The 12,598-nt window shown below is 37.4% G+C and overlaps 1 protein-coding gene across 1 annotated transcript; it reads left to right on the forward strand.

Annotated features, from left to right (window-relative positions):
- The first annotated feature begins 1,340 nt into the window (after nt 1–1,340).
- LOC128133592 (uncharacterized) lies at nt 1,341–11,856 on the forward strand. The gene is made up of 4 exons (XM_052771091.1): nt 1,341–1,841; nt 1,916–2,274; nt 11,279–11,717; nt 11,794–11,856. The coding sequence occupies exons 1-4, from the start codon at nt 1,341–1,343 to the stop codon at nt 11,854–11,856; spliced, it is 1,362 nt and encodes a 453-aa protein (XP_052627051.1).
- Nucleotides 11,857–12,598: the final 742 nt, after the last annotated feature.

Genomic DNA, 12,598 nt, shown 5'->3' on the forward strand with positions numbered 1-12,598 from the left:
TTAAAACCCATGTCTATTTCCTTATCTTTCGCCCGTTTGGTACTTTGAGTTGCTGGGAATGGGTTTTTGACACTGTAGCACATCAATGTTTGGTCAATTTGCACATTTAGTCACTAAATTTTTTTTGTGCTTAATTGATCCTTAATGTTAGTAACTACCGGCATTACCCCCTTATGCACCCAGTAAACGGAACAACCGGTGATATTGCTTATGTGGAATAAGTTTACATTATATAATTCATTTATTTTATCCATGTAGGATTTAGAGGTCAAAATAAACACATTTATTTAGCTAGAACACTCCTTCGTTCTTTCTTTTTCTCATCTTACAGTGAATACGAAGCACTAAACCTAGGGTTCGAAGTCGTTTTCTCCGATCGAAGTCAGTGAGCAGTCAACCAACCCACAATGTCTAGCTCGACGCCAAACCCTGATGGACTCCACCCTATAGTGGAGCTGAACTTCAAAGGTGTTTTTCTTAGAAATCCTTTCTCGTATAACCATGGTATCAACTTCACTTTCAATGATCACAATTTTTCTGGAATGACATACGGTGAATGTATCACCTTTCTTGAACGGTTCATGCAAGAAAGTATAAAGAAGTTATACTATTGTGAACTAGGTAAGCCCTTAATATCTGGGATAATTGCTATCGCTAATGATGAAGACTATGGTGGTTTCATTTTTCATGCATATAGGACAGATGGTAAAATTTGTATGTATGTTGACCATGATGGTCAAGGAATAGAAGATTGGTTTGGTTCTGAAATAGAAGAGGAGGATGGAGATGATTCTTGCATTGATGGTGGTGAGAATGAGGACGAAATTGATAACCTAACAGATGTGGATGTGGACTTTAATGAGGACATAGTCACTATGAATAGGACAAAGGGTGATGAATTTCTAAATAGATTATGTCGCGAAGAGGAAGAGGGAAATGATAACAACATAAATGATCATGATGGGCATGAAGAGGATGCCAATGTAACTCAACAACATTCCATTTTTAATGAGTTAGTTCCATGGAAAAAGCAGATCCCAATACTTGGTATGAGGTTCAAAGATCCATCACAATTAAAATTGATGTTATGCAACTATGCTGTTGCGAATGGGTACCAACTTTGCTTTGAGAAAAATGATAGGAAAAGATTGTTGGTTAAGTGTTGCAAGGGTGAGTGCTCATTCAGGTTGTAGTCATCTTGGATGAGTGACGAAGCAAGCTTCCAAATAAAGTCTTTAAAGCCAGTCCACAAATGTGCAAGGAACTACAAGTTAGGGTCCATGGTCACTTATGCTTGGATAGGGAGTCATTATACAAGAGAGTTCTTACTTAGACAAAAGATGAGTGTTAGAAAGCTAAGAACAACTGTGTCACAAAATTTTGGCACTCATGTTAGTGTTGGTCAATGTAGGAGAGCTAAGAAATATGCACTCCAACTAATAGATGGTACCCTAGTTGAACATTATGCAAAGTTATGGTCGTATGCAGAAGAGATTAGGAGATCAAATCCAGGTAGCACTATGAAGCTTGATGTAAATCATATGCCAGATGGGAAGAACTACTTTGGTAAGTTCTATGTTTGCTTTGATGCATTGAAGAAGGGGTGGAAGGAGGGATGCATGAAGATAATAGGTTTAGATGGTTGTTTCCTTAAAGGGATCTGTAAAGGGGAGTTATTATGTGTTGCTGGAAGGGATGCAAACAATGGGATTTATCCTATTGCATGGGCAGTAGTATGTGTGGAGAATAAGGAAAATTGGAGGTGGTTTTTGGATTTACTCATTGATGACTTAGGACTTAATTCGGGCTATGGATACAGTGTAATATCTGATCAACACAAGGTAATTTAATTGTTTGTAATTAATTTTCCTATCCATTTGCATCCTTATTCACTATATTTATAATTTGTTAACAGGGTTTGATTGAGGCTGTGAAAGAACTCCTTCCATATGTAGAGCATAGGCAGTGTGGCAAGCATATTAGCCAAAACCTTAGGAAAAGGTATAGAGGTGCCCAATATGAAAGCATATTCTGGAAGGCATGTAAAGCAACAACAAAGGTAGATTTTAAGGTTTCCATGAAAGAGCTTGAAATGCTAGACCCAAGTGCTCATCAGTATCTGATGGACAAAGACCCCAAAACATGGTCAATGGCCTACTTCCAACCAGGAAGATGTTGTGATGTCGTGGAGAATGGAATGTCAGAAAGTTTTAATGTTGTGATTGTTGATGCTAGGAAGAAACCAATTATCACCATGCTATTGGAGTTGAGGATGTATATGATGGAGAGGGTGTTCAAGAAGAAATGCAAGAGTCTAGGATGGAGCAACCAAATTTTTCCAACAATTAGAGAAATAGTGAATGACATTAAGAAGGGTCTAAGACATTACTAAGTATTACCTAGTGGACTAAATCAGTTTGAAGTAAGAGGAACTACATGTGACATCCCCATTTTCACGGCCAGAAAAGACCGATTTGTTTATGCTTTGTTTTAAAAAACAAAGTAATCTTTTAAAAAAAACAGTTCCGGAATTTGTTCCCAAAACAAAATATGATAAAAATTATCAAAGCATTTCTTTAAAGAAATGTATTTTCATTATATAACAAAATCTCGGGATGTCATGTTCAATACAGACCAAAAGCATAAACAGAACAAAATAGACCTTACAACAATTATTCATAACTACTGGCCTATAATCCAAAATCTCTCGTCAAGTCCACCAACTTATACTCTTGTGCCATTACCTGTAATGCAAAGAAAACTGAGTGGGTCAGGCTTGGGAGCCTGGTGAGCATATAGGGTTTTCGAACCACAATAATATAATTATTATATTCAACCATTAAACAATCAACCCAATTACCCATCACCATTATCTTCTTTATTTCTTAAGGTTTTACTCTATTAATCAACTATCCTTCCTTCATTCGTTCCTAAGGATTAACCTAAGGAATTAGCACAAACTTCCATTGCTACATAAGGCGCATCTGCCAACATTATCCTTTAAGCGCCTCTGCCAGGATTACGACATTCACTATTAGGCGCATCTTCCAATATTATCCTTAAGCGCATCTGCTAGTATTATAACATTCTCTATTTGGCGCCTCTACCAATATTATTCCTAAGTGCATCTGCTAGCATTATGACATTTTCTTTTAGGTGCATCTACCAACATTATGCGTAAGTGCATCTACTAGTATTATGTCACTCTCTATTTGGTGCATCTACCAATATTATTTTTAAGCGCATCTGCTAGTATTATGACATTCTCTAATTGGTGCATCTGCGAATATCATTCTTAATCATCTTACATACCTCATCATTTTATCATATACCAACTATCTCATCTACCCATGTTCTACCCAACATATTAGTAGATATAAAATACCTAAACTCATTTGAAAACCATATAAAACATCCAGTCCACACTTATCTCAAATAAACAATAGTATATAAACACATAACACGCATTTCAAAGCAAATACTTCATATGTATGTGTTAGAAGAAAGTAACCACATACTCACTCATATAAACAGCAATATATATACACATAGCACGTATTTTATAAAATACTTCATATCTATGTGTAAGACGAAAGTGACTATACACTCACTTGATTAGACGATGCTCGGACAACACTACGACTTGTAGAAGTAGTATTCTTCGGTAGATCTGGAAGACCTTCACAAAAACCGGGCTCCTCGCGGGCAGGGCTTCGGCTCGGGAATCTCACTTCTCGGGATCCTCGGGGCTTCGGAACTTGCTTCGGGGCAAGGGAATGATACCTGGGCTTCGGGATATAATCGGCATGCAAATTGAGGCAAAATATAGAGAGAAGAAAGAGTTTGAACAAAAGAAATCGGCAGCTCTCGCATTCTATTTATAGGCTGCTAGGTCTGGGATTACGTTGGGCGTAATTTCCAAGTACGCTGGGCATAATTTGACGTCATTGCATGCGTCATTTGGTGGCACTCGAGTATTGGTGAGGCAACTTGCACCCCTCTAAGTACGCTGGGCGTACTCAAATTACGCTTGGCGTAATTTGACTTGTCAAACTTCTAAATTGCGTAACTTTCGCATACGAGCTCCGTTTTCGACGTTCTTTATATCCACGCGAACGTGAGACTATGATCTATAACATTCGTTTAGAATCCGTGGGCTAATTTTGACATTATTTTTATTATTTATTTTTAGTAGGCCCAGACAGGAAAACTTCGTTATAAATTCATAACTTCTTCGTCCGACGTGCGTTCTCGCCTAACTTTTCATCGTTTCGCTACTAACAACGAGATCTTCGATTCTCGTTTAGATTGTTTCGGCTAAAAACCGCTAGATCTCAAACCGAGTATGCAGGCTGCATACCGCTAAGTCGAAACTTAGAAAAATCATAACTTCCTCATACGAATTCAGATTTGGACGTTCTTTTTATGCACACTCATGGTTTAACGAACTCTACAACTTTCGTTTAGGTCACTAAGGCTAAATATCGCTCTAACGTAAATTCACTTTTTACGTCATTCAGCGTCGTGCTGGTTCTGTCGTGAAACTTCGACAGGTCATAACTTCTTCGTTATAACTCGGATTTCGGCGTTCTTTATATGTACGGAATCCTTGTAACATATACTATAACTTAGTTAAGATTATTTATTCTAAATAACCTTCTGTTGAAAAGTCATTTTCGACCCCTATTATCTCTAAATTGACTAGCCTGGATCTACGGGCGTTACAATTATCACCCCCTTAGGATGATTATGTCCCGGAATCATCAACGAAATAGGGCTTGTAAAATGATTCCAATATTTCACTTTCCATCCTAATTAATAACCGTGATGTTCAATCTTACATCTACTCTTCATACTATGTTGGACTTTCAATCGTAACCTTCAATTTATAAAATAAATCCTTATTGTGGACTCCTTCTTCTTCTTAGGATAAATACATTCATTTATCTATTGTAACAGACCGATGGGTCGTGTCCTGATGACCTCTCATCGCATGATGCAACGCTTAGACTCAAGTCTCATAGAGTAAAATTCCGGAATGAAATATACCTTCCTTCATATTCTAATGTGATATAATCACATTTTTACATGTAGCATTTCTAGCTACAAGCTTCCTTAACAACGAGCGCGATACTATCAATCGCATTAATTTCAACCTTCTGACTTACATCAGATGTTACTTTGAACTTGGTTCTCTGAACCACGTAACATACTCACCGTAGTCAGACTCAATTGGATATGACCGCTAACAACAACTATCTTACTAGTCATTTGCGAAACAATGGTAATGACACACTTGAACAAAACGGAATCAATTACTAGCTTCTTGGTAACCTTGTGACTTTCTCTGATCCAAGTGCGAGTCCTGTGCTTCCGGTAGTATATGCATCTACTACCTTTCACACCTACTCATACTCGTCCCAAGTATTGTCCAGCAGTCGACCAAGTCACCATACAAGAAAATCACAAAACAATTTAACACATACAAATGTGTCCAAGTAATCATAAACAATTTCCCTAGACTCTACTATGACTTCTTCATTGCTCAATCTTCACTTATTAACTCTACTTCAACTCGATTGGTGATGGAAATTGTCACAACGGGAAATTTTGTGTCATGTAATCTAAACATTCAAGTTAAGGTGAATCAAAAACTTCAATCAAATACATTATACAAGTACTACAAATAGTCATCAAACCATTGGAAACCCTAAAGGTTCTTGTTTAGGTACACCTTGGACTAGAACTTCCTTATTGGATCCAAATGGACCAATAAGCTTCCAATTGGACTATCATGGGCTTAGAACCCTAATTGGGCTCTAATTGGACCCACATCTATTTATTTCAATATTGTGAGCCATGTTGGACCTAGAATGAAATAAATTAATGACTATGAACCATAATTAACCTAATTTGACCCTAACAAGTCATGAAAATCACATTTAAATTTATTTGGACCAAAAATCACTCAACTTAACCATGAAAATTGGGCTTAAGTATTTAAGGCCCAAACACCCTCATTTCCTCCATTATTCTCGGCCCAAAAGCTCAAGCCCAAGAAGAGGGTTGACCTTAGTGTGCCACCTCCTTATTGTCTTGTGGATCTCCATGCAAATCCATTCCATGTATCCATGCACATCACTTCATGTCTATATCTCCCTCTCTCTTCTTGAACTCGGCCGAGAGCAACACCACACACACACAAAACACTCACAAACTCTCTCTAAAATTCACTCAAGACTTCTTCCTCTTCTCCATCCAAAATCTCGAAAATTAGGAAGCATTCAAGGAAGTTCTTCCACAAAATCATCATCTAAGGTAAGGTTTTGCTTGGATCTATGACTTGTATTCCTTATTTATCAAAAATCTCTTCCTAATCCATGCAAAAATCATGATCTTGCACTCTAGAAACCCCATAAACTCGAAAATTTCATCAAGGAGTGCAAAGGCCAAAAATCACTTCATTTCTTCCAATCTTTCTTCAAAAACCGAATCAACACCCAAGGTGAGCTTCATACCCCCTATTTTCTGTTTTTATGAGTTTTTGGGGGGGAATACAAGTGAAAGTGTAGATCTATATGTGTTTTGTATGCCTTGTATGATTTCCATGCTTATATGTATGCTTTTGTGTGTTATAATGTTGGATCTAGCCATAAAACCCCTCAAAACCGAGATATATCTTGTGTGAAATGATTTTAGCTTCAAATATATTTCTACATACAAAGTGTTTCAAGAAAAATGACTAAGTGGTTTAGTAACAATTTTCTTTGGGTTAAAAACACAAATTTTGGGCCTAAAATGTGAAAAATACAAAATTAAGGGTCCAAATGGGCATATCACGAATTCTGATGGATGAAGTGTGCCAAAACAGTTTCCATAAAACAATTTCTGGAAATATACTCATTTAGGGGATTAAAAACATAAATTTCAAGCTTAATGGGCTAAAAATGACATTTTTGGCCCAATGAGGCCCATTATGCGAATTTTTCTGTTTTGGAGGGCCAAAACTGTGATTTTCTGTAAAACAGTGGACTATAAGTGTTCCAAATCCTTTTCAAAGGTTTAAAATGCTTTTTAAATTTAAAAAGGACCAAAGTTGCAAAAATTTTCCAATTTGGGCCAAAATTGCCAAAGTTGCGAAAAAGAAGGGTTAAAACCGAGAAAACTGCATTTTCAGGGACTTAAACTGTTTTCTATGAAAAATATGCTGAAAAATATTAATTTCAATAATTTTTGGTGTTAAAATGTCAAGAAAATTAGTTTAAGGACCAAACCGGGAAGTATTTAATAAAAGGGTTGAAAATGTAAATTTTACAAACAATGAGGGGCTGAAAACAGAAATATTTCAAGGCTAATTCAATATATACAAATTGATCAAATAATGGCACCGCGGCTTTCGACGAAATACAATACACTACAATACCAAAAGTCGTTGTTAAACGAATTGGTTCGATCTCGAACCAATAGAAATCTACAACTACTAACACTACGACACTACTACACTACGATTCATACAAATAACGTTTGGGAACTTAGCTTACATACGAGTGTGCACAGACGTCTACGCACCATCTTCGGGCCCCAAAAGTGTAAAATCTTGCTTGTTGGGCCTAGCTAGCCCAATGACCTGATCTTAAGGCCCGAAGACGCATATTTTCTACGAAGTGTTGAGTTTCACCGACTTGGCACAACGTAGAGGGACTTTCAATGGCTTGTATACCACTGGTCCCCAAGGGTCCTTGGTATTGCTAGAAAAGTCTGCATATTTTGCGAGGCGGGTCGGGGACCCCTCGTACGCATATTATCCCCAACCGATTAATAGAGTCATCGAGGCCTTCGTGTCCTCTTACTCTTCGGATGTGGGACGACACATAGTCAGGGCGGCTGGATAACGTGATTTGTACGAACGACGCCTTCGGGATCGTTAGTATTACTATGAACTGGGCGTTTGTGTAATGCGGGTTTGTAGTAAATAATCATGCTCAAAAATAATCCAACGTCGCCTGGGAATGACACTCCTATCTTTGTAATGGTTTCAACGCAACTTAACGGATTTCAAAGGATTAGGAAAACATCGGGTTTTCCTAGGTTTTTCAAACATATCGGATTCGAAACGCATATAATTTTTAATAAACAATTTTCACAAGTACAGAAACAAACAGGCATACCTATGGATCTTCACAAACATTTTCGAAAGTTTTTCATTTCAGAAAATATCGGATTTTCTGGTGGTTTTCAAACAATACAAACATTGGATTTCAAACATTACTTATGAACTCACCAACATTTCATATGTTGACGTTTTTCAAAATACTTGTATTCTCAGGGAACCAGTGAATCAAGGGAAATCATATTCAGTGACGGTTGCAGTTTATCTATGTATGAATTGAACAATTTAATTTTTTTGGGAATGTAATGTTTAACCAATGAATTTCATGTAAACGCTACTGGTTGTACTGTATTGATGAATGGTGACGAATGTTGTTATGTTTCATATATATTCAATGTTATGGTATACAATTGAGTCACGACAGCCCCCGGACGTTTCCGCTGTCTGGTTCGGGGGTGTGACAGAAATACCAGACGATGAGACAACTTCAAGAATTTCACCAGTCGTTCCATCATCCTGCCAATCGAAGGTGTACTTTAGACGTACCATACTCCTTTAAACGTACTGTTATTTTATAAGACTTTCTAAAGGCAAGATACCACTCCTACTATATCTTCCGATAGGTGTCATTCACTATCATAAGCCTTTTCATTTCTTCCATTTACTCAATTCCCTACGTGTCTTCACCGTGACCTTTCGTACACCCAAGCAGACGTTCGGTGTACCAAGCGAGAATTTAAGATAAGAAAGCTTTAATTACGATAAACGTATAAATCTCCTTATCACCCCCGAAACGTTTACATGCTAGTTCTAATATCGTAATCATACGCTTAGAATCATACACACATAAGGTTTCCAGATCCGGTCGGCAACAGACCATAGATCGGAACAAATAATATCATATATGGCAAACATATAACATTTAGCACATAAAAGCATTTTAGGCATCATTCCTAAAATAAACTAGTGCTTGTGTCAATTTAGGTGTACTACCTAACATATTTTAGACACACTCCTCACGATCATTACTTAGCAGCATTTTACAACAGTTATTCATAACTACTGGCCTATCCAAAATCTCTTGTCAAGTCCACCAACTTATACTCTTGTGCCATTACCTGTAATGCAAAGAAAACTGAGTGGGTCAGGCTTGGGAGCCTGGTGAGCATATAGGGTTTTCGAACCACAATAATATAATTATTATATTCAACCATTAAACAATCAACCCAATTACCCATCACCATTATCTTCCTTAATTCTTAAGGTTTTACCCTATTAATCAACTATCATTCCTTCATTCGTTCCTAAGGATTGACCTAAGGAATTAGCACAAACTTCCATTGCTACATAAGGCGCATCTGCCAACATTATCCTTTAAGCGCCTCTGCCAGGATTACGACATTCACTATTAGGCGCATCTGCCAATATTATCCTTAAGCACATCTGCTAGTATTATAACATTCTCTATTTGGCACCTCTACCAATATTATTCCTAAGCGCATCTGCTAGCATTATGACATTTTCTTTTAGGTGCATCTACCAACATTATGTGTAAGTGCATCTACTAGTATTATTTCACTCTCTATTTGGTGCATCTACCAATATTATTTTTAAGCGCATCTGCTAGTATTATGACATTCTCTAATTGGTGCATCTGCGAATATCATTCTTAATCATCTTACATACCTCATCATTTTATCATATACCAACTATCTCATCTACCCATGTTCTACCCAACATATTAGTAGATATAAAATACCTAAACTCATTTGAAAACCATATAAAACATCCAGTCCACACTTATCTCAAATAAACAATAGTATATAAACACATAACACGTATTTCAAAGCAAATACTTCATATTTATGTGTTAAAAGAAAGTAACCACACACTCACTCATATAAACAACAATATATATACACATAGCACGTATTTTATAAAATACTTCATATCTATGTGTAAGATGAAAGTGACTATACAGTCACTTGATTAGACGATGCTCGGGCAGCATTACGATTTGTAGAAGTAGTATTCTTCGGTAGATCTGGAAGACCTTCACAAAAACCGGGCTCCTCACGGGCAGGGCTTCGGCTCGGGAATCTCCCTTCTCGGGATCCTCGGGGCTTCGGAACTTGCTTCGGGGCTCGGGAATGATACCGGGGCTTTGGGATATAATCGGCACGCAAATCGAGGCAAAAACTAGAGAGAAGAAAGAGTTTGAACAAAAGAAATCGACAGCTCTCGCATTCTATTTATAGGCTGCTGGGTTTGGGATTACGCTAGGCGTAATTTCCAAGTACGTTGGGCGTAATTTGGTTACGTTGGGCGTAATTTGACGTCACTGCATGCGTTATTTGGTGGCACTCGAGTATTGGTGAGGCAACTTGCACCCCTCTAAGTACGCTGGGCGTACTCAAATTACGCTCTGCGTAATTTGACTTGTCAAACTTCTAAATTGCGTAACTTTTTCATACGAGCTCCGTTTTCGACGTTTTTATATCCACGCGAAGGTGAGACTACGCTCTAAAACTTTCGTTTAGACTCCGTCAGCTAATTTTGACTTTATTTTTATTATTTGTTTTTAGTAGGCCCAGACAGGAAAACTACGTTATAAATTCATAACTCTTTCGTCTGACGTTCTTTCTCGCCTAACTTTTCATTGTTTCGCTACTAACAATGAGATCTTCGATTCTCGTTTAGATTGTTTCGGCTAAAAACCGCTCGATCTCAAATCGAGTACTCAGGCTGCATACCGCTAAGTCGAAACTTAGAAAAATCATAACTTCCTCATACGAAGTCATATTTGGACGTTCTTTTTATGCACACTCATGGTTTAACGAACTCTAAAACTTTCGTTTAGGTCACTAAGGCTAAATATCGCTCTAACGTAAATTCACTTTTTACGTCATTCAGCGTCGTGCTGGTTCTGTCGTGAAACTTCGACAGGTCATAACTTCTTCGTTATAACTCGGATTTCGGCGTTCTTTATATGTACGGAATCCTTGTGACATATACTATAACTTAGTTAAGATTATTTATTCTAAATAACCTTTTGTTGAAAAGTCATTTTCGACCCCTATTATCTCTAAATTGACTAGCCTGGATCTACGGGCGTTACACTACATATGCTTATGAAGTGGATTTTGACGAAATAACTTGCTCATGCAGGCTTTGGCAGCTTAATGGAATCGGTTGTGTCCATTCTGTTACAGCTATTAGTTTTATGAATGGGGATGTAGAGTCATATGTGGACAAAATGTTTAGTAGCATCACTTACATGAAGGCATACAAGTTTAGGTTAGCACCTATGAATGAAAGTAATTTATGGCCTGCAACTGATTACACCCCACCTTTACCTCCTGTTTGTAGAACTATGCCTGGGAGACCTGCAACTAAAAGGAAAAGGGATGCAACAGAAACCCCAAACCAGTCAAGTAAAAAATCAAAGACAACTACCCAAACACAAAACAAAGGTAAGGAGCAGGTGAATGTATCCAAGGCTGGGAAAAACCAAAAATGTAGCCTTTGTAAGATTGAAGGACACAACAAAAGAGTTTGTACTTTAACAAGGCCTCCTAAAACCAAAGCTAATAGAAAAACAAAACAGGTACATAAGTTTTTAAATGGTTAATCTTTACAATTTCTTTTTATATTTCTAATAATGTTTCATATTGGTCAATCAGGGTGTAGCTGAAGCGCTCAATGAGGATGATGAAGGTAATCAATCTAATGCAGTCAATGATTGAGGAGCAGTAAATGATGGTGGAGAAGCAGTCAATGAGGTGCATATGCAACATGACTATGATGAGGTGGAGCTCACTCCTTTGGAGTTTGATGCATCAGCTAATGGAGAACCTAGTCAGGTTCATGTGCAAGAACAGGAGGCAGGAGAAACACCACTTGCAACCCTATTGAAGAAAATCAGGAGGAAGAAATCTGAAAGGATTATCAAGTTGAAACTGGGCAAGAAAGTGGGTGGTGCAGATGCACCTGGGAATTCAGAAGCTAAACCTGTTACTCTAGAATAACTTTAAGTGTTGGTTTATGTGATATGAACATGGTATGTAGTGTGAAATGATGTTTTTTGGTGTATTGTTGTTGTTTTTATGAAACTGCTATTAACTATGCTAGTTTGTATGAAACTATGTTGGTTTATGTGATTTGTATTTTGTGTTACTTAAGTTGATTGTTATTTTGAGCTTTTTGTTGTGTTAATTTGAAGTTGCATGCATGGCAAGTACTTGTCTGGTTAAACTACATGGAAAGGGAATATATTTGCATATATAGATAATTTAAAATTATGATTGATTATGTCCTTATATACCACGTGTGGTCAGTGGTCCATATACCCTTACTAACCCTTATTTTTCCATATATACCCCTGCACAGAACTCTAAAGACAATCCACTTTTAAATGGACCAAGTGAGTTCCTTATGACCGACAATGTGGTACCCACACTTTAATTTTTAAAAGGAGTACATGCATAT

The sequence above is a fragment of the Lactuca sativa genome, chromosome 4, assembly GCF_002870075.4.
Source record: "Lactuca sativa cultivar Salinas chromosome 4, Lsat_Salinas_v11, whole genome shotgun sequence".
In the NCBI taxonomy this organism is placed as follows: Eukaryota; Viridiplantae; Streptophyta; class Magnoliopsida; order Asterales; family Asteraceae; genus Lactuca; species Lactuca sativa.